At 52.0% G+C, this 21,705-nt stretch overlaps 1 protein-coding gene across 1 annotated transcript in view; it reads left to right on the top strand.

The window, feature by feature from the left end:
• The first annotated feature begins 361 nt into the window (after positions 1-361).
• The window catches only part of LRIF1 (ligand dependent nuclear receptor interacting factor 1), a 62,057-nt gene continuing 40,713 nt past the window's right edge, over positions 362-21,705 (top strand). Inside the window, exons 1-2 of the mRNA XM_063950874.1 lie at positions 362-583; positions 18,467-19,859. Of these exons, the coding sequence (XP_063806944.1) occupies positions 531-583; positions 18,467-19,859 (1,446 nt within the window). The 5' untranslated portion in view covers positions 362-530. The remainder of the gene's footprint in view (positions 584-18,466; positions 19,860-21,705) is intronic.

The following is a 21,705-nucleotide window of genomic DNA, read 5'->3' on the forward strand; positions in this document are numbered from 1 at the left end:
CAGGGGTGCAGATGAGATATGGGGTGTGTGGGGATTTGGGGGATAGGTGAGATATGCGGTGTGTGGGTTGGGAATTGGAGGTGTAGGTGAGATATGGGGTGAGGGGGATAGGTGAGATATGGGGTGACTGGCTTGGGAATTGGAGGTATAGGTGAAACTTTGGGGGGTAAGTGGGGACATTGGGGGACAGGAAAGGACTAAGTCTGATACAAGCTGATCTCTATAACGCCCATACTTAACCACACACACAGAGATGACCCTGGAAGGTGACCCAGTGATCCCCAACTCTCCTCAGAGCTGACCGGAAGTGGCTCCATCACCACGCCCCTCGGACATGACGATCGCCGGAAATACATGCGTCTCCCGGAAGTGACGTCATCAGTGCGCGGGAACTTCCGGCGCTGTTGTGTTGTGCACTGTTTTGTGAGACGAATCCTGTCAGAGGCAGCAGCGGGAAGCCGGCGGGTGTGAATGGGTGTGTAGCGGGGGTCGGTTGCCGTATCTGACGTGTGATATCCGGGAGACCTTCCATGTCTGACCACCAGCAGCGTGTAGTGACCCAGACAGCGCCCCCCCTTACATGGTGAGTACCGCAACTCTTGCCCCTTCCTCCCATGGTGAGTACCCCAATCCCTGTCCCCCCTCACATGGTGAGTACCCCTGCCCCTTCTCCAATGGTGAGTACCCCAATCCCTGCCCCCCCTCACAGGGTGAGTACCCCTGCCCCCCCTCACAGGGTGAGTACCCCTGCCCCCCCTCACAGGGTGAGTACCCCTGCCCCCCCTCACAGGGTGAGTACCCCTGCCCCCCCTCACAGGGTGAGTACCCCTGCCCCCCCTCACATAGTGAGTACCCCAACCCCTGCCCCCCCTCACATAGTGAGTACCCCAACCCCTGCCCCCCCTCACATGGTGAGTACCCCTGCCCCCCCCCTCACATGGTGAGTACCCCTGCCCCCCCTCACATGGTGAGTACCCCTGCCCCCCCTCACATGGTGAGTACCCCTGCCCCCCCCCCTCACATGGTGAGTACCCCTGCACCCCCTCACAGGGTGAGTACCCCAACCCCTGCACCCCCTCACAGGGTGAGTACCCCAACCCCTGCCCCCCCTCACATGGTGAGTACCCCTGCCCCCCCCCTCACATGGTGAGTACCCCTTCCCCAATGGTGAGTACCCCAACCCCTGCCCCCCCTCGCATGGTGAGTAGCCCAACCCCTGCCCCCCCTCACATGGTGAGTACCCCTGCCCCCCCCCTCACATGGTGAGTACCCCTTCCCCAATGGTGAGTACCCCAACCCCTGCCCCCCCTCGCATAGTGAGTACCCCTGCCCCCCCTCACATGGTGAGTACCCCTGCCCCTTCTCCAATGGTGAGTACCCCAACCCCTGCCCCCCCTCGCATGGTGAGTACCCCTGCCCCCCCTCGCATGGTGAGTACCCCTGCCCCCCCTCACATGGTGAGTACCCCTGCCCCCCCCCACACACACACACACATGGGGAGTACCCCAAACCCCTGCCCCCACACACACATGGGGAGTACCCGAAACCCCTGCCCCCACACACACATGGGGAGTACCCGAAACCCCTGCCCCCACACACACATGGGGAGTACCCGAAACCCCTGCCCCCACGCACACATGGGGAGTACCTCAAACCCCTGCCCCCCCCACACACACATGGGCAGTACCCCAAACCCCTGCCCCCCCCCACACACACACACATGGGGAGTACCCCAAACCCCTGCCCCCCCACACACACACACATGGGGAGTACCCCAAACCCCTGCCCCCCTCACACACATGGGGAGTACCCCAAACCCCTGCCCCCCTCACACACATGGGGAGTACCCCAAACCCCTGCCCCCCTCACACACATGGGGAGTACCCCAAACCCCTGCCCCCCCTCACACACACGGGGAGTACCCCAAACCCCTGCCCCCACACACACACGGGGAGTACCCCAAACCCCTGCCCCCCCTCACACGGTGAGTACCCCAACCCCTGCCCCCCCTCACACGATGAGTACCGCAACTCTTGCCCCTTCCTCCCATGGTGAGTAGCCCAACCCCTGCCCCCCCTCACATGGTGAGTACCCCTGCCCCTTCTCCAATGGTGAGTACCCCAACCCCTGCCCCCCCTCACAGGGTGAGTACCCCTGCCCCCCCTCACAGGGTGAGTACCCCTGCCCCCCCTCACAGGGTGAGTACCCCTGCCCCCCCTCACATAGTGAGTACCCCTGCCCCTGCTCCCCCTCACATGGTGGGTACCCTAACCCCTGCCTTCCCTCACATGGGGAGTACCCCTGCCCCCCCCCCCCACACACACACACACACACACACATGGGGAGTACCCGAAACCCCTGCCCCCACACACACATGGGGAGTACCCCAAAGCCCTGCCCCCCCACACACACATGGGGAGTACCTCAAACCCCTGCCCCCCCACACACACATGGGGAGTACCCCAAACCCCTGCCCCCCCTCACACGGTGAGTACCCCAACCCCTGCCCCCCCCTCACACGGTGAGTACCCCATCCCCTGTCCCCTCTCCCATGGTGAGTACCCCATCCCCTGTCCCCTCTCCCATGGTGAGTACCCCGTCCCCTCTCCCATGGTGAGTACCCCATCCCCTGTCCCCTCTCCCATGGTGAGTACCCCAACCCCTGCCCCCTCTCCCATGGTGTGTACCTCAACCCCTCTCCCATGGTGAGTACCCCAACCCCTCTCCCATGGTGAGTACCCCAACCCCTCTCCCATGGTGAGTACCCCAACCCCTCTCCCATGGTGAGTACCCCAACCCCTCTCCCATGGTGAGTACCCCAACCCCTCTCCCATGGTGAGTACCCCAACCCCTGCTTCCCCTCACATGGTGAGTACCCCAACTCCTGCCTTCCCTCACATGGGGAGTACCCCTGCCCCCCCACACACACACACATGGGGAGTACCCCAAACGCCTGCCCCCACACACACATGGGGAGTACCCCAAACCCCTGCCCCCACACACACACATGGGGAGTACCCCAAACCCCTGCCCCCACACACACACATGGGGAGTACCCCAAACCCCTGCCCCCACACACACACATGGGGAGTACCCCAAACCCCTGCCCCCACACACACACATGGGGAGTACCCCAAACCCCTGCCCCCACACACACACACATGGGGAGTACCCCAAACCCCTGCCCCCACACACACACACATGGGGAGTACCCCAAACCCCTGCCCCCACACACACACACATGGGGAGTACCCCAAACCCCTGCCCCGACACACACACACATGGGGAGTACCCCAAACCCCTGCCCCGACACACACACACATGGGGAGTACCCCAAACCCCTGCCCCGACACACACACATGGGGAGTACCCCAAACCCCTGCCCCGACACACACACACATGGGGAGTACCCCAAACCCCTGCCCCGACACACACACACATGGGGAGTACCCCAAACCCCTGCCCCCCCCACACACACATGGGGAGTACCCCAAACCCCTGCCCCCCCACACACACATGGGGAGTACCCCAAACCCCTGCCCCCCCACACACACATGGGGAGTACCCCAAACCCCTGCCCCCCCACACACACATGGGGAGTACCCCAAACCCCTGCCCCCCCACACACACATGGGGAGTACCCCAAACCCCTGCCCCCCCACACACACACGGGGAGTACCCCAAACCCCTGCCCCCCCACACACACACGGGGAGTACCCCAAACCCCTGCCCCCCCTCACACACACGGGGAGTACCCCAAACCCCTGCCCCCCCTCACACACACGGAGAGTACCCCATCCCCTGTCCCCTCTCCCATGGTGAGTACCCCATCCCCTGTCCCCTCTCCCATGGTGAGTACCCCAACCCCTGCTTCCCCTCACATGGTGAGTACCCCAACCCCTGCCTTCCCTCACATGGGGAGTACCCCTGCCCCCCCCCACACACACACATGGGGAGTACCCCAAACCCCTGCCCCCACACACACACATGGGGAGTACCCCAAACCCCTGCCCCCACACACACACATGGGGAGTACCCCAAACCCCTGCCCCCACACACACACATGGGGAGTACCCCAAACCCCTGCCCCCACACACACACATGGGGAGTACCCCAAACCCCTGCCCCCACACACACACATGGGGAGTACCCCAAACCCCTGCCCCCACACACACACATGGGGAGTACCCCAAACCCCTGCCCCCACACACACACATGGGGAGTACCCCAAACCCCTGCCCCCACACACACACATGGGGAGTACCCCAAACCCCTGCCCCCACACACACACATGGGGAGTACCCCAAACCCCTGCCCCCACACACACACATGGGGAGTACCCCAAACCCCTGCCCCCACACACACACATGGGGAGTACCCCAAACCCCTGCCCCCACACACACACATGGGGAGTACCCCAACCCCTGCCCCCCACACACACACATGGGGAGTACCCCAACCCCTGCCCCCCACACACACACATGGGGAGTACCCCAACCCCTGCCCCCCCCCCCACACACACATGGGGAGTACCCCAACCCCTGCCCCCCCCACACACACATGGGGAGTACCCCAACCCCTGCCCCCCCCCCCACACATGGGGAGTACCCCAACCCCTGCCCCCCCACACACGGTGAGTACCCCGACCCCTCTCCCATGGTGAGTACCCCGACCCCTGCCCCCTCTCCCATGGTGAGTACCCCGACCCCTGCCCCCTCTCCCATGGTGAGTACCCTGCCCCCTCTCCCATGGTGAGTACCCCAACCCCTACCCCCTCTCCCATGGTGAGTGCCCCTTCTCCAATGGTGAGTACCCCAACCACTCCCCCCCCCCCCCCCCCCCCCCCCCCCATGGTGAGTAGCCCTTTAAACAAAAGTTAGTAGTACCCCAACCTCTGCCCCCCTATACCTCGGTGAGTGGCATGTGGTGATTACCCTATCCTCTGCCTGCTTATGAGTACCCAAACCCCTGCCCCACTATCCCATAGTAATTACCTCAACCCATCCCATGGTGAATATTTTCCTCCTACCCCACCCCTGCACCCATCCCATGGTGGGTACCCCTCCTTGGGTGTGTACCAAGCTTAAATGTCTTTACCATCGCAAAGTACCCTAATTTTACCCATGTACTTTTCTCTAACGTCCTAAGTGGATGCTGGGGACTCCGTCAGGACCATGGGGTTTAGCGGCTCCGCAGGAGACAGGGCACAATAATAAAAGCTTTAGGATCAGGTGGTGTGCACTGGCTCCTCCCCCTATGACCCTCCTCCAAGCCTCAGTTAGATTTTTGTGCCCGGCCGAGAAGGGTGCAATCTAGGTGGCTCTCCTGAGCTGCTTAGAATAAAAGTTTAAGTTAGGTTTTTTATTTTCAGAAAGTCCTGCTGGCAACAGGCTCACTGCTACGAGGGACTTAGGGGAGAGAAGTAAACTCACCTGCGTGCAGGATGGATTTGCTTCTTAGGCTACTGGACACCATTAGCTCCAGAGGGAGTCGGAACACAGGTCTCCCCCTGGGGTTCGTCCCGGAGCCGTGCCGCCGACCCCCCTTGCAGATGCCGAAGTTGAAGAGGTCCAGAAACAGGCGGCAGAAGACTTTCAGTCTTCATAAGGTAGCGCACAGCACTGCAGCTGTGCGCCATTGTTGTCAGCACACTTCATACCAGCGGTCACTGAGGGTGCAGGGCGCTGGGGGGGGCGCCCTGGGCAGCAATTTATTATACCTTTTTTATGGCTAAAATACATCACATATAGCCCTTGAGGCTATATGGATGTATTTAACCCCTGCCAGATCTCACAAACTCCGGGAGAAGAGCCCGCCGTTTTAGGGGGCGGGGCCTATTCTCCTCAGCACACGGCGCCATTTTCCTGCTCAGCTCTGCTGTGAGGAATTCTCCCAGGCTCTCCCCTGCACTGCACTACAGAAACAGGGTTAAAACCGAGAGGGGGGCACTTATTTGGCGATATGATTACATATGTGAAAATGCTATAAGGGAAAACACTTGTATAAGTGGTTGTCCCTGTATAATTATAGCGTTTTTGGTGTGTGCTGGCAAACTCTCCCTCTGTCTCCCCAAAGGGCTAGTGGGGTCCTGTCCTCTATCAGAGCATTCCCTGTGTGTGTGCTGTGTGTCGGTACGTGTGTGTCGACATGTAGGAGGACGATGTTGGTGAGGAGGCGGAGCAAATTGCCTGTATTGGTGATGTCACTCTCTAGGGAGTCGACACCAGAATGGATGGCTTATTTAGGAATTACGTGATAATGTCAACACGATGCAAGGTCGGTTGACGACATGAGACGGCCGGCAAACAAATTAGTACCTGTCCAGGCGTCTCAGACACCGTCAGGGGCTTGTAAAAACGCCCATTTACCTCAGTTGGTCGACACAGACACGGACACTGACTTCAGTGTCGACGGTGAAGAAACAAACGTATTTTCCTTTAGGGCCACATGTTACATGTTAAGGGCAATGAAGGAGGTGTTACATATTTCTGATACTACAAGTACCACAAATAAGGGTATTATGTAGGGTGGGAATAATCTACTTGTAGTTTTTCCTGAATCAGATAAATTAAAGTGTGTGATGATACGTGGGTTTCCTCCGATAGAAAATTATTGGAGGTATACCCTTTCCCGCCAGAAGTGAGGGCGAGTTGGGAAACACACCTTAGGGTGGATAAGGCGCTCACACGCTTATAAAAACAAGTGGCGTTACCGTCTCCAGATACGGCCGCCCTCAAAGAGCCAGCTGATAGGAAGCTGAAAAATATCCAAAAAAGTATATACACACATACTGGTGTTATACTACGACCAGCAATCGCCTCAGCCTGGATGTGCAGCGCTGGGGGGGCTTGGTCGGATTTCCTGACTGAAAATATTGATACCCTTGACAGGAACAATATTTTATTGACTAGAGCATTTTAAGGATGCATTTCTATATATGCGAGATGCGCAGAGGGATATTTGCATTCTGGCATCAAGAGTAGATGTGATGTCCATATCTGCCAGACGATGTTTATAGACACGACAGTGGTCAGGTGATGCAGATTCCAGACGGCACATGGAAGTATTGCCGTATAAAGGGGCGGTCCATCGGACCTGGTGGCCATGGCAACAGCTGGAAAATCCACTTTTGTTACCCCAAGTCACATCTCAGCAGAAAAGGACACCGTCTTTTCAGTCTCTGTCCTTTCGTACCCATAAAGGCAGGCGGGCAAAAGGCCAGTCATATCTGCCCAGGGTTAGAGGAAAGGGAAGAAGACTGCAGCAGGCAGCCCATTCCCAGGAACAGAAGTCCTCCACAGCTTCTGCCAAGTCCGCAGCATGACGCTGGGGCCATACAAGCGGACTCAGGTGCGGTGGGGGGTCATCTCAAGAGTTTCAGCACGCAGTGGGCTCACTCGCAAGTGGACTCCTGGATCCTACACGTAGTATCCCAGGTGTACATTGGAAATTCGAGACGTCTTCCCCTCACAAGTTCCTGAAGTCTGCTTTACCAACGTCTCCCTCCGACAGGGAGGCAGTATTGGGAAAAAATTCACAGGCTGTATTCCCAGCAGGTGATAATCAAAGTACCCCTCCTACAACAAGGGAAGGGGTATTATTCCACACTATATTGTGGTACTGAAGCCAAACGGCTCGGTGAGATCTAAAAGATTTGAACAATTACATACAAGGGTTCAAATCAAGATGGAGTCACTCAGAGCAGTGATAGCGAACCAGGACGATATGGTGTCACTGGATATCAGGGACGCTTACCTACATGTCCAAATTTTGCCCTTCTCACCAAGGGTATCTCAGGTTCGTGGTACAGAACTGTCACTATCAGTTCAGAAGCTGCCGTTTGGATTGTCCACGGCACCCCGGGTCTTTACCATGGTAATGGCCGAAATGATGATTCTTCCTAAAAGAAATATGGACGCTTTCCTGATAAGGGCAAGGTCCAGAGAACAGTTGGCGGTCGGAGTAGCACTATCTCAAGTAGTTCTACGACAGCACGAGTGGATTCTAAATATTCCAAAATCGCAGCTTTTTCCGACGACACGTCTAATGTTCCTAGGAATGATTCTGGACACAGTCCAGAAAAGGATGTTTTCTCCCGGAGAAGAAGGCCAGGGAGTTATCCGAGCTAGTCAGGAACCTCCTAAAACCAGGAAAAGTATCAGTGCATCATTGCACAAGGCTCCTGTGAAAAATGGTGGTTTCTTACAAAGCGATCCCATTCGGTAGATTTCACGCAAGAACCTTTCAGTGGAATCTGCTGGGAAAATGGTCCGGATCGCATCTTCAGATGCATCAGCGGATAACCCTGTCTCCAAGGACAAGGGTGTTTTTCTTCTGCGGTGGCTGCAGAGTGCTCATCTATGAAAGGGCCGCAGATTCGACATTCAGGACTGGGTCCTGGTGACCACGGATGCCAGCCTGAGTGGCTGGGGAGCAGTCACACAAGGAAAAAATTTCCAGGGAGTGTGATCAAGTCTGGAGACTTCTCTCCACATAAATATACTGGAGCTAAGGGCAATTTACAAGGCTCTAAGCTTAGCAAGACCTCTGCTTCAAGGTCAGCCGGTATTGATCCAGTGGGACAACATCACGGCAGTCGCCCACGTAAACAGACAGGGCGGCACATGAAGCAGGAGGGAAATGGCAGAAACTGCAAGGATTCTTCGCTGGGCGAAAAATCATGTGATAACACTCTCAGCAGTGTTAATTCCGGGAGTGGAAAACTGGGAAGCAGACTTCCTCAGCAGGCATAACCTCCACCCGGGAGAGTGGGGACTTCAGCGGGAAGTCTTCCACATGATTGTAAACCGTTGGGAAAAACCAAAGGTGGACATGATGGCGTCCCGCCTGAACAAAAAAACTAGACAAATATTGCGCCAGGTCAAGGGACCCTCAGGCAATAGCGGTGGACGCTCTGGTAACACTGTGGGTGTACCAGTCAGGGTATGTTTTCCCTCCTATGCATCTCATACCAAAAGTACTGAGAATCATAAGAAGGAGATGAGTAAGAACGATACTCGTGGTTCCGGATGGGTCAAGAAGGACTTGGTACCCGGAACTTCAAGAGATGCTCACGGAAGAACCGTGGCCTCTACCTTTAAGAAAGGACCTGCTCCAGCAGGGGCCTTGTCTGTTCCAAGACTTACCGCGGCTGCGTTTGACGGCATGGCAGTTGAACGCCGGATCCTGAAAGGGCATTCCAGATGAAGTCATCCCTACCCTGGTCGAAGCCAGGAAGGATGTAACCGCAAAACATTTTCACCGCATTTGGCGAAAATATGTTGCGTGGTGTGAGGCCAAGAAGGTCCCTACAGAGGAATTCCAACTGGGTCGTTTCCTACATTTCCTGAAAACAGGACTGTCTATGGGCCTAAAATTAGGGTCCATTAAGGTTCAAATTTCGACCCTGTCGAATTTCTTCCAGAAAGAACTGGCTTCAGTGCCTGAAGTTCAGACGTTTGTAAAAGGGGTACTGCATATACAGCCTCCTTTTGTGCCCCCAGTGGCACCTTGGGATCTCAATGTTGTTTTGAGTTTTCCTAAAGTCACATTGGTATGATCCACTCACCACTGTGGAATTAAAATATTTCACATGGAAGGTGAAGATTCTATTAGCCCTGGCTTCAGCCAGGCGTGTGTCAGAATGGGCGGCTTTATCATATAAAAGCCCTTACTTAATTTTTCATTCTGACAGGGCAGAATTGAGGACTCGTCCTCAATTTCTCCTTAAGGTGTTTTCTGTTTTTCACATGAACCAACCTATTGTGGTACCTGCGGCTACTAGGGACTTGGAGGATTCCAAGTTACTTGACGTTGTCAGGGCCCTGAAAATATATGTTTCCAGGACGACTGGAGTCAGAAAATCTGACTCGCTGTTTAGCCTGTATGCACCCAACAAGATGGGTGTTCCTGCTTCTAAGCAGACGATTGCTCGCTGGATTTGTAGTACAATTCAGCTTGCACATTCTGTGGCAGGCTTGCCACAGCCAAAATCAGTAAAAGCCCATTCCACAAGGAAGTGGGCTCATCTTGGGCGGCTGCCCGAGGGGTCTCGGCTTTACAACTTTGCCGAGCTGCTACTTGGTCAGGGGCACACCCTGACTGAGGAGGACCTGAAGTTCTCTCATTCGGTGCTGCAGAGTCATCCGCACTCTCCCGCCTGTTTGGGAGCTTTGGTATAATCCCCATGGTCCTGACGGAGTCCCCAGCATCCACTTAGGACGTTAGAGAAAATAAGAATTTACTTACCGATAATTCTATTTCTCGTAGTCCGTAGTGGATGCTGGGCGCCCATCCCAAGTGCGGATTGTCTGCAATACTTGTACATAGTTATTGTTACAAAAATCGGGTTATTCTTGTTGTGAGCCATCTTTTCAGAGGCTCCTTCGTTGTTATCATACTGTTAACTGGGTTCAGATCACAGGTTGTACGGTGTGATTGGTGTGGCTGGTATGAGTCTTACCCGGGATTCAATATCCTTCCTTATTATGCACGCTCGTCCGGGCACAGTATCCTAACTGAGGCTTGGAGGAGGGTCATAGGGGGAGGAGCCAGTGCACACCACCTGATCCTAAAGCTTTTATTATTGTGCCCTGTCTCCTGCGGAGCCGCTAAACCCCATGGTCCTGACGGAGTCCCCAGCATCCACTACGGACTACGAGAAATAGAATTATCGGTAAGTAAATTCTTTTTTTAAAAGCGGCTACAGTAGTGTTTAGTTCTCTTAACTGGTAAGGGTTTGTGAGGTTACTTATATTCCACATTCCACACACAGTATTTTGGGGATGGCTTGTAGTTATGGGCAGGGGGGGGTCATTTTTGCAGTGCAGTGGAGGGTTTAAAGGTCCAGGAGGGAAACATTCACATGCACTGAGACTGGAGGGAGGGAGGTTTGGGAGAAAAATGACATCACAGAAAGGGTAGTGGACGAGTGGAATAGCATCCCATTAGAGGTGGTAGAGGCCAAGACTGTAGTTTAAACATTCATTGGATAGGCATAAGGATCTCCTTACAAATAAATTAAGATCTAGTAGCGTTTGAGGTTACCATAAGGCTAAAAAAGGGACAGACTAGATGGGCCAAGTGGTTCTTATCTGCCCTCACATTCTATATTTCTACGTCTATGTGCTCTACTAGACACAGCTGTGCCCTCATGTGCAGTCTATATGCTCTGCGGCATTGAGTATGGAACAGGACAGATGCTGAAACATTCTTCTTCACTCAGCTGACACATGTGAGACTGTCCTACATTCTAGACTTGGTTCCCATCTAGTGTCTGAGATGGTCATGACATATAGATGCTCGTCAAACCGTTTTGTGACCACACATTCAATGTATTGATGGTGTAGGAAGGATTTGTTTGATCATACCCCCTTCCTCCACTGCTCACTAGTCCAGTTGTCTCTTACCCCACAGAGCTCACAAGCATTTTTCTCTAACGTCCTAGTGGATGCTGGGACTCCGTCAGGACCATGGGGAATAGCGGGCTCCGCAGGAGACAGGGCACATCTAAATAAAGCTTTTAGGATCACATGGTGCGTACTGGCTCCTCCCCCTATGACCCTCCTCCAAGCCTCAGTTAGGTTTTTGTGCTTGTCCGAGAAGGGTGCAATCTAGGTGGCTCTCCTAAAGAGCTGCTTAGACAAAGTTTTTTTAGGTTTAAATCTCAGTGAATCCTGCTGGCAACAGGATCACTGCATCGAGGGACTTAGGGGAGAGATTTCCAACTCACCTGCGTGCAGGATGGATTGGAGTCTTAGGCTACTGGACACTTAGCTCCACAGGGAGTCGGAACACAGGTCATCCTGGGGTTCGTCCCGGAGCCGCGCCGCCGACCCCCCTTACAGACGCTGAAGATCGGAGGTCCGGAAAGCAGGCGGCAGAAGACTCCTCAGTCTTCATGAAGGTAGCGCACAGCACTGCAGCTGTGCGCCATTGTTGCTACACGTCTCACTGATTCAGTCACGGAGGGTGCAGGGCGCTGCTGGGGGCGCCCTGGGCAGCAATATTAAATACCTTTAGTGGCGAAAAATACATCACATATAGCCATTAAGGCTATATGTATGTATTTAACCCAGGCCAGTTTTCTTAAAACCCGGGAGAAAAGCCCACCGAAAAAGGGGCGGAGCTTATTCTCCTCAGCACTCAGTGCCATTTTCCTGCTCAGCTCCGCTGGTGAGGAAGGCTCCCAGGATTCTCCCCTGCACTGCACTACAGAAACAGGGTAACAAAGAGAAGGGGGGCATAATTTGGCGATATTGATATATTAAAAGCGCCTATATCAAAAACAACACCTAGGGTTGTTTATATACATTTATAGCGCTTTTGGTGTGTGCTGGCAAACTCTCCCTCTGTCTCCCCAAAGGGCTAAGAGGGTCCTGTCTTCGATTAGAGCATTCCCTGTGTGGCTGCTGTGTGTCGGTACGTGTGTGTCGACATGTATGAGGACGATGTTGGTGTGGAGGCAGAGCAATTGCCGGTAATGGTGATGTCACCCCCTAGGGAGTCGACACCGGAATGGATGGCTTTAGTTATGGAATTACGTGATAATGTTAGCACATTACAAAAGTCAGTTGACGAAATGAGACGGCCGGAAAACCAGTTAGTACCGGCTCAGGCGTCTCAGACACCGTCAGGGGCTGTAAAACGTCTCTTACCTCAGTCAGTCGTCACGGGTACCGACACAGATGAATCTAGTGTCGACGGTGAAGAAACAAACGTATTTTCCAATAGGGCCACACGTTATATGATCACGGCAATGAAGGAGGCTTTGCAGATCTCTGATACTGCTGGTACCTCAAAAAGGGGTATTATGTGGGGGGTGAAAAAACTACCTGTAGCTTTTCCAGAATCAGAGGAATTGAATGACGTGTGTGATGAAGCGTGGGTTAACCCAGATAGAAAACTGCTAATTTCCAAGAAGTTATTGGCATTATACCCTTTCCCACCAGAGGTTAGGGCGCGCTGGGAAACACCCCCTAGGGTGGATAAGGCGCTCACACGTTTATCAAACAAGTGGCGTTGCCGTCTCCTGATACGGCCGCCCTCAAGGATCCAGCAGATAGGAGGCTGGAAACTACACTGAAGAGTATATACACACATACTGGTGTTATACCGCGACCGGCAATAGCCTCAGCCTGGATGTGCAGTGCTGGGGTAGTGTGGTTGGATTCCCTGACTGAAAATATTGATACCCTGGATAGGGACAGTATTTTATTGACTCTAGAGCAATTAAAGGATGCGTTTCTTTATATGCGAGATGCTCAGAGGGATATTTGTACTCTAGCATCAAGGGTAAGCGCGATGTCCATATCTGCCAGAAGAAGTTTATGGACGCGACAGTGGTCAGGTGATGCGGATTCCAAAAGGCATATGGAAGTATTGCCATATAAAGGAGAGGAATTATTTGGGGTCGGTCTTTCGGACCTGGTGGCCACGGCAACTGCCGGCAAATCCACTTTTTTACCTCAGACCCCCTCCCAACAGAAAAAGACACCGTCTTTTCAGCCGCAGTCCTTTCGCTCCTATAAAAACAAGCGACCAAAAGGACAGTCTTATCTGCCGCGAAGCAGAGGAAAGGGTAAGAGAGGGCAGCAAGCAGCCCCTGCCCAGGACCAGAAGCCCGCCCCGGGTTCTACAAAGCCATCAGCATGACGCTGGGGCTTTACAAGCGGACTCAGGAGCGGTGGGGGGTCGACTCAAGATTTTCAGCAATCAGTGGGCTCGCTCACAAGTGGACCCGTGGATCCTGCAGATAATATCTCAGGGTTACATGTTGGAGTTCGAAAGGTCTCCCCCTCGCCGGTTCCTAAAGTCTGCTTTACCAACATCTCCCTCAGAAAGGACGTCGGTATTGGAAGCCATTCACAAGCTGTATTCTCAGCAGGTGATAGTCAAGGTACCCCTCCTACAACAGGGAAAGGGGTATTATTCCACACTATTTGTGGTACCGAAGCCAGACGGTTCGGTAAGACCTATTCTAAACCTGAAATCCTTGAACCTGTACATACAGAAATTCAAGTTCAAGATGGAGTCACTCAGAGCAGTGATAGCGAATCTGGAGGAAGGGGACTTCATGGTGTCCCTGGACATAAAAGATGCTTATCTGCATGTCCCAATTTACCCCTCACACCAAGGGTATCTCAGGTTCGTGATACAAGACTGTCATTATCAGTTTCAAACGCTGCCGTTTGGTTTGTCCACGGCTCCTCGGGTCTTTACCAAGGTAATGACCGAAATGATGGTTCTTCTACGAAGAAAAGGCGTATTAATTATCCCTTACTTGGACGATCTCCTGATAAGGGCAAAGTCCAGAGAACAGCTGGAAGTCGGTGTAGCACTAACCCAGGTAGTGCTTCAGCAACACGGGTGGATTCTGAATCTTCCAAAATCTCAATTGACCCCGACAACACGTCTGCTGTTCCTGGGAATGATTCTGGACACGGTTCAGAAAAAGGTGTTTCTCCCGGAGGAGAAAGCAAGGGAGTTATCCGAACTTGTCAGGAACCTCCTAAAACCAGGAACTGTGTCAGTACATCAATGCACAAGAGTCCTGGGAAAGATGGTGGCTTCTTACGAAGCAATTCCATTTGGCAGATTCCATGCACGAACATTTCAGTGGGATCTGCTGGACAAATGGTCCGGATCGCATCTGCACATGCATCAGCGGATAACACTGTCACCAAGAACAAGGTTGTCTCTCCTGTGGTGGTTGCAGAGTGCCCATCTGTTAGAGGGCCACAGATTCGGCATACAGGACTGGGTCCTGGTGACTACGGATGCCAGCCTACGAGGCTGGGGAGCAGTCACACAGGGAAGGAACTTCCAGGGCGTGTGGTCAAACCTGGAGACGTCCCTTCACATATACTGGAGCTAAGAGCGATCTACAATGCTCTAAGCCTGTCAAAACCGCTGCTTCAGGGTCAGCCGGTGTTGATCCAGTCGGACAACATCACGGCAGTCGCCCACGTAAACCGACAAGGCGGCACGAGAAGCAGAAGAGCAATGACAGAAGCGGCAAGGATTCTGCGCTGGGCGGAAAATCATGTCATAGCACTGTCAGCAGTGTTCATCCCGGGAGTGGACAACTGGGAAGCAGATTTCCTCAGCAGACACGACCTTCACCCGGGAGAGTGGGGACTCCATCCAGAAGTCTTCCACATGATTGTGAACCGTTGGGAAAAACCAAAGGTGGACATGATGGCGTCTCGCCTCAACAAAAAATTGGACAGATATTGCGCCAGGTCAAGAGACCCTCAGGCAATAGCTGTGGACGCTCTGGTAACACCGTGGGTGTACCAGTCAGTGTATGTGTTCCCTCCTCTGCCTCTCATACCAAAGGTACTGAGAATTATACGGAAAAGGGGAGTAAGAACAATACTAGTGGCTCCGGACTGGCCAAGAAGAACTTGGTATCCGGAACTTCAAGAGATGCTCACGGAGGATCCGTGGCCTCTACCTCTAAGAAGGGATCTGCTTCAGCAGGGACCTTGTATGTTCCAAGACTTACCGCGTCTGCGTTTGACGGCATGGCGGTTGAACGCCGGATTCTAAAAGAAAAGGGCATTCCAGAGGAAGTTATTCCTACCTTGATGAAGGCTAGGAAGGAAGTGACTGTACAACATTATCACCGCATTTGGCGAAAATATGTTGCGTGGTGTGAGGCCAAAAAGGCCCCAACGGAAGAATTTCAATTGGGTCGATTCTTACATTTCCTGCAAGCAGGATTGTCTATGGGCCTAAAATTGGGGTCCATTAAAGTTCAAATTTCGGCCTTCTCAATCTTCTTCCAGAAGGAATTGGCGTCAGTTCCTGAAGTACAAACTTTTGTCAAAGGTGTACTACATATACAACCCCCAATGGTGCCTCCAGTGGCACCGTGGGATTTGAACGTAGTTTTGAATTTTCTCAAATCTCATTGGTTTGAGCCTCTAAAATCGGTAGATTTAAAATACCTTACATGGAAGGTAACCATGTTATTGGCCCTGGCTTCAGCCAGGAGAGTTTCAGAGTTGGCGGCTTTATCGTACAAAAGCCCATATCTGATTTTCCATTCGGACAGGGCAGAACTGCGGACATGTCCTCATTTTCTCCCTAAGGTGGTTTCGGCTTTTCACTTGAACCAGCCTATTGTGGTGCCTGCGGCTACTAGCGACTTGGAGGACTCCAAGTTGCTGGACGTTGTCAGAGCATTAAAAATATATATTTCAAGGACAGCTGAAGTCAGAAAATCTGACTCGTTGTTTATATTGTATGCACCCAACAAGATGGGTGCTCCTGCGTCTAAACAGACGATTGCACGTTGGATCTGTAGCACAATCCAATTTGCACATTCTGTGGCAGGCCTGCCACAGCCTAAATCTGTAAAGGCCCACTCCACAAGGAAAGTGGGCTCATCTTGGGCGGCTGCCCGAGGGGTCTCGGCATTACAACTTTGCCGAGCAGCTACGTGGTCAGGGGAGAACACGTTTGTAAAATTTTACAAATTTGATACTCTGGCTAAGGAGGACCTGGAGTTCTCTCATTCGGTGCTGCAGAGTCATCCGCACTCTCCCGCCCGTTTGGGAGCTTTGGTATAATCCCCATGGTCCTGACGGAGTCCCAGCATCCACTAGGACGTTAGAGAAAATAAGAATTTACTTACCGATAATTCTATTTCTCATAGTCCGTAGTGGATGCTGGGCGCCCATCCCAAGTGCGGATTGTCTGCAATGTTTGTACATAGTTATTGTTACAAAAATCGGGTTATTACTATTGTTGTGAGCCATCTTTTCAGAGGCTACTTCATTTGTTGTTATCATACTGTTAACTGGGTTCAGATCACAAGTTGTACGGTGTGATTGGTGTGGCTGGTATGAGTCTTACCCGGGATTCAAGATCCTTCCTTATTGTGTACGCTCGTCCGGGCACAGTACCTAACTGAGGCTTGGAGGAGGGTCATAGGGGGAGGAGCCAGTACGCACCATGTGATCCTAAAAGCTTTATTTAGATGTGCCCTGTCTCCTGCGGAGCCCGCTATTCCCCATGGTCCTGACGGAGTCCCAGCATCCACTACGGACTATGAGAAATAGAATTATCGGTAAGTAAATTCTTATTTCCATTTGTGGTTACCACCGTGACTTGAGTATGACATCCCGTTCCAGGACGGTCACATTGCACCATTTCTTATGACATTAGCTGTTCATGCTACTCTTAGACAGCTGCTCGCATGCTTTGTGATGCTTCGCACATACACATCACAATCCTGGCACTTCTGTCCACTTTTTACATGCCGGCGTCACCGTAGGCCCCTCTGCCTGTGATATATTCCCAAACTTTGCTTTGGCCACTGATGCTCTCCTAGGAATCCTGACTGGGGTCAGGTATTTCATGTATGACCAGGGTCTGGCATGTTGACTGGTTAACTAGTTTGGAAACGCTGGCTGTCACCGTTATGTTTGCGTTTCTATATAAATATAGGAGAATAGGTTTTGCTGAGCTTCACAGTACAGCTGATGTGACTGGTCAGTCACCCTGCAGCCAGAACTCGCAGTAACATTATGAGGTCAGACAGAAATAAAGTGTAGTGGAGAGAATTCCAGAGAGGCGACACAGGAGTCGTAGGGCTTTATTACATTGCCTAAGATTCCATGAGTCCCCCACATGGGGAAATGCTGAAATGAATTTAATACTTGCTTGCATTATTTTTTTTTATTGGTCTCAGTTAGTTGAAGACCACACGGATGATCCATGGGAAGAACGTTCTGTGGACAAATGGAACTTCTGGAATGAAGAGGAAACCAAAACTGCCGTACTTCCTCTCTGGGTACCATTCTAGTGTTCACCCATGGGAGTGTCCTGGTTTCCATCTGCAGAGGAATGGCTCTAGCTGGAGACCCTTCTGCATTTTGCAGTGGTTGAGCCTCCTGCACGTATATGGGGAACTTGTGATCAGATTTTTGTGGGGAAGGTAGCTACAGGGATGATCCATCTGGTCAGTGAAAGCGGACATCTAATTCAGAGAAACATTGTTCTGTAAAATGTGTAGAATTATGATTGTATGCCAGCTTGCAGCCTGGTTACGCCGCGTGGTGATACCCCGTCTTTGGCTCGAGGCTCCGTTACCCTTAAATAAGGTTTTTAATATCATTTTGCAAATATTGTTTATAGGTTCTAGGAAATTGCTGAAAAATAGTGTCGTTCTACCTGTGCTTTTTCATTTTCTCCCAAGTATAATGATACCAAATATTGAAAACATATTCAGTGTCGTGTGGGTAATATTTATAGTTTAAACATAGCATCCATTTTGATATTATTTTTATTTTTTTTACAAATCTATTTCTGAATGTATGCAATTAGATCTGGAGAAATGCGCCTAAACCATGCTTCCACGTTCTGCATTCCGTCCACCACGCAGGCAGCAATATCGTATTACTTTGTGAACCGTGCAATCACCTTTTGGTTTATGAACCTTTTGTTTCTCTTTCAGCCTTAAAGGGTGCTTGTATCAAGTAGTTCAATCCACCGGGCCACAAGGAGAAAATGTCCTGAATCTCTTCCCCATTTTGAAGTCAAAGGATAACCTAACACCTGTGGTTCCATCTCCTGTAATTCCCAATGCATCAGCGCTGAATGGCCCACAGGCTGTCAGGAACTCTCTGCCCTCGCCAGTCTCTAATATACCTGTACCTAGTCCTGCGATTGCGCCGCCGCCACCGCTGCTGACACAGCCTGCCGTCGGAAACTACATTATCACAACGCCGAGAAATATCGGCAGTAATCCAAAAACTATCCGCGTTGACAGCGCGTTTTCCACGCCTCAGGACGCAGCTGTAATACTGGAAAAGTCGCAGCCGACTTTGCCGCCAAACTCTCCGCCAGGAAGTCCGACATTCCTAATGATGAATAGACAATCTACCCCTTTAAGTCCAACACCGATGTTACCATCTGGACATCGTCTCCAAATACCCGCCCATGCGGAAGTGAGGTCTGTCCTGGCTTCTTCCCTGCCCCTCTCCATCCAGCAGAAGATACTACCCCAGACCGGCTACACCGATATAACCAAGAGCCCTTCCGTTATTTATGTATCTCCTGTCAATACTGTGAAGACGCTTGTTAATCAAGTGTACCCTCTGAGTCCCAAGCCAAACGCCTCAAGTATAGCGCCTGTCACAAAACCTTTACCGCTGATTCCGGCACCGGCTCAGACTCCACTAACTGGTAGAATGGATTCTCCGAAAGGACCCATGAAATGGATCGTGCAAGAAAGCAGAGAGTCCGCTTCTTGCCTGGTCCCGGTCACCTCGTCCAATGATACTGCTTCGAAGATACTGCAGATGCTGTCGGGAACAAAGACGGAGGAAATTAAGCTGACCGCTTCTGACAGTTCGAAGGTCATACAAATAAAAGAGAACGCTCTTGTCATGTGCAATAATAAAATATTCTTTCTGACAAAGAGGGGGACAGAGCTGAGTGACACAGATACTAAAAAGCCAGAGCCTCCGGCGTACACATTGCCACTTTCGTACGCATCGCCTATGAAACCCGCAACAGATGCCGCATCGATGAAAGATCTCTCCAATAAAGTGGTTGAAGTTGTTCTCTCCAAAAACAAGACCTCTCCCAACAGCAACCCGCCATCGAGCCCTGCCGATGAGACGCAGGCTCACCCCAGCGTGTGCACTCCTGTAAAATCCAGCAAGACTTCTGTTCCTCTTCCCCCTAATAGAAATGAGTCCACCCTCCTTTATGTAAATCGTTGTGACGTAACTGTGAAACCTCGCGGCACGGAGTACGGGCTGCAAAACACGTCTGGTTCCACCAAACTCCTTTCTGCTGATAAACTGCCGCAGGAATACGCTTCTCTCATGAGAAATGATCAGGTATGTTTTGAAAGCATTAATTCTTGCTGTGGACGTTTGTGTGTTCATTATAGAGGAAGAAACTTGTTATTTTCAAACTCAAATCATCATTTTAGTGATGGCTGTAAATTATATTTTCAACAGAAACAGCAAGTATACGATTGTAGCTCATTATGTATTTCAGAAATGAGCTGTTGCCATGGTAGTGAGGCGCTCACAAAGGTGGCAGGCGTGGCCTCCTCTTGTACGGTGGAAGGCGTGGCATCCACTTGTATGGTGGCATGAAGTTAAGCAAATAAACTTTGTACAGGTGGCATGAATTGTGGGGAGTGTGAACATTACACTGGTCTATCTGGACTGTTAAAAGCAGGAGACTTGTCAGAAACTGTCCACTCTTTAAAGGGGATTTATTAATGTCCTATCACAGCGATGGCATCCCTTGGAGTACATAATATACTTGTGAAGCTTGGTAACCTAGTCCTAGTAATTCTCCCATCTTGTATGGTACAGGTATTATGATTATGCTTGTTAACTGCTGTTTGGGGGTCATTCCGAGTTGATCGCTCGCTGCGGTTTTTTGCAGCGCCGCGATCAGGTCACTACTGCGTATGCGCCACACAGGTACAAAGCGGATCGTTGCTGGGTGATGGATTTAACGAAGAATCCATTCGCACAGCCGATCGCAAGGAGATTGACAGGAAGAAGGCGTTTGTGGGTGTCAACTGGCCGTTTCCAGGGAGTGTTTGGAAAAACGCAGGCGTGTCCAAGCGTTTGCAGGGCGGGTGTCTGACATCGGTTCCGGGACCAGACAGGCTGAAGTGATGGCAGCGGCTGAGTAAGTCCAGAGCTACTCAGAAACTGCACAAAAGTTTTTCGTCCCGCTCGGCTGCACAGACGTTCACACACTTGCAAAGCGAAAATACACTCCCCCATGGGCGGCGACTATGCGTTTGCACGGCTGCAAAAAGTAGCTAGCGAGCGATCAACTCGGAGTGACCCCCTATGTTCCTTAACGTTGGTTACTAGTATTAGTGCGGCTCACTTTTGTATTCACCTAAAGCCCATTTCTCTAACGTCCTAGTGGATGCTGGGGACTCCGAAAGGACCATGGGGAATAGCGGCTCCGCAGGAGACTGGGCACAAAGTAAAAGCTTTAGGACTAGCTGGTGTGCACTGGCTCCTCCCCCTATGACCCTCCTCCAAGCCTCAGTTAGATTTTGTGCCCGAACGAGAAGGGTGCAATCTAGGTGGCTCTCCTGAGCTGCTTAGAGTAAAAGTTTAAATAGGTTTTTTATTTTCAGTGAGACCTGCTGGCAACAGGCTCACTGCACCGAGGGACTAAGGGGAGAAGAAGCGAACTCACCTGCGTGCAGAGTGGATTGGGTTTCTTAGGCTACTGGACATTAGCTCCAGAGGGACGATCACAGGCCCAGCCATGGATGGGTCCCGGAGCCGCGCCGCCGGCCCCCTTACAGATGCTGAAGCAAGAAGAGGTCCATAAATCGGCGGCAGAAGACTTTCCTGTCTTCATAAGGTAGCGCACAGCACTGCAGCTGTGCGCCATTGCTCTCAGCACACTTCACACTCCGGTCACTGAGGGTGCAGGACGCTGGGGGGGGAGTCCGGGGAAGCAATGAATTTACCTTAGTTGGCGAAAAATACATCACATATAGCTCCTGGGCTATATGGATGTATTTAACCCCTGCCAGTTTTCCAGTAAAAAGCGGGAGAAGAGCCCGCCGTGAAGGGGGCGGGGCCTATCTCCTCAGCACACAGCGCCATTTTTCCCACACAGCTCCGCTGGTAGGAAGGCTCCCAGAATCTCCCCTGCATCCTGCAACTACAGAAACAGGGTAAAAAAGAGAGG

This window comes from Pseudophryne corroboree, chromosome 2 (assembly GCF_028390025.1).
Source record: "Pseudophryne corroboree isolate aPseCor3 chromosome 2, aPseCor3.hap2, whole genome shotgun sequence".
NCBI lineage: Eukaryota > Metazoa > Chordata > Amphibia > Anura > Myobatrachidae > Pseudophryne > Pseudophryne corroboree.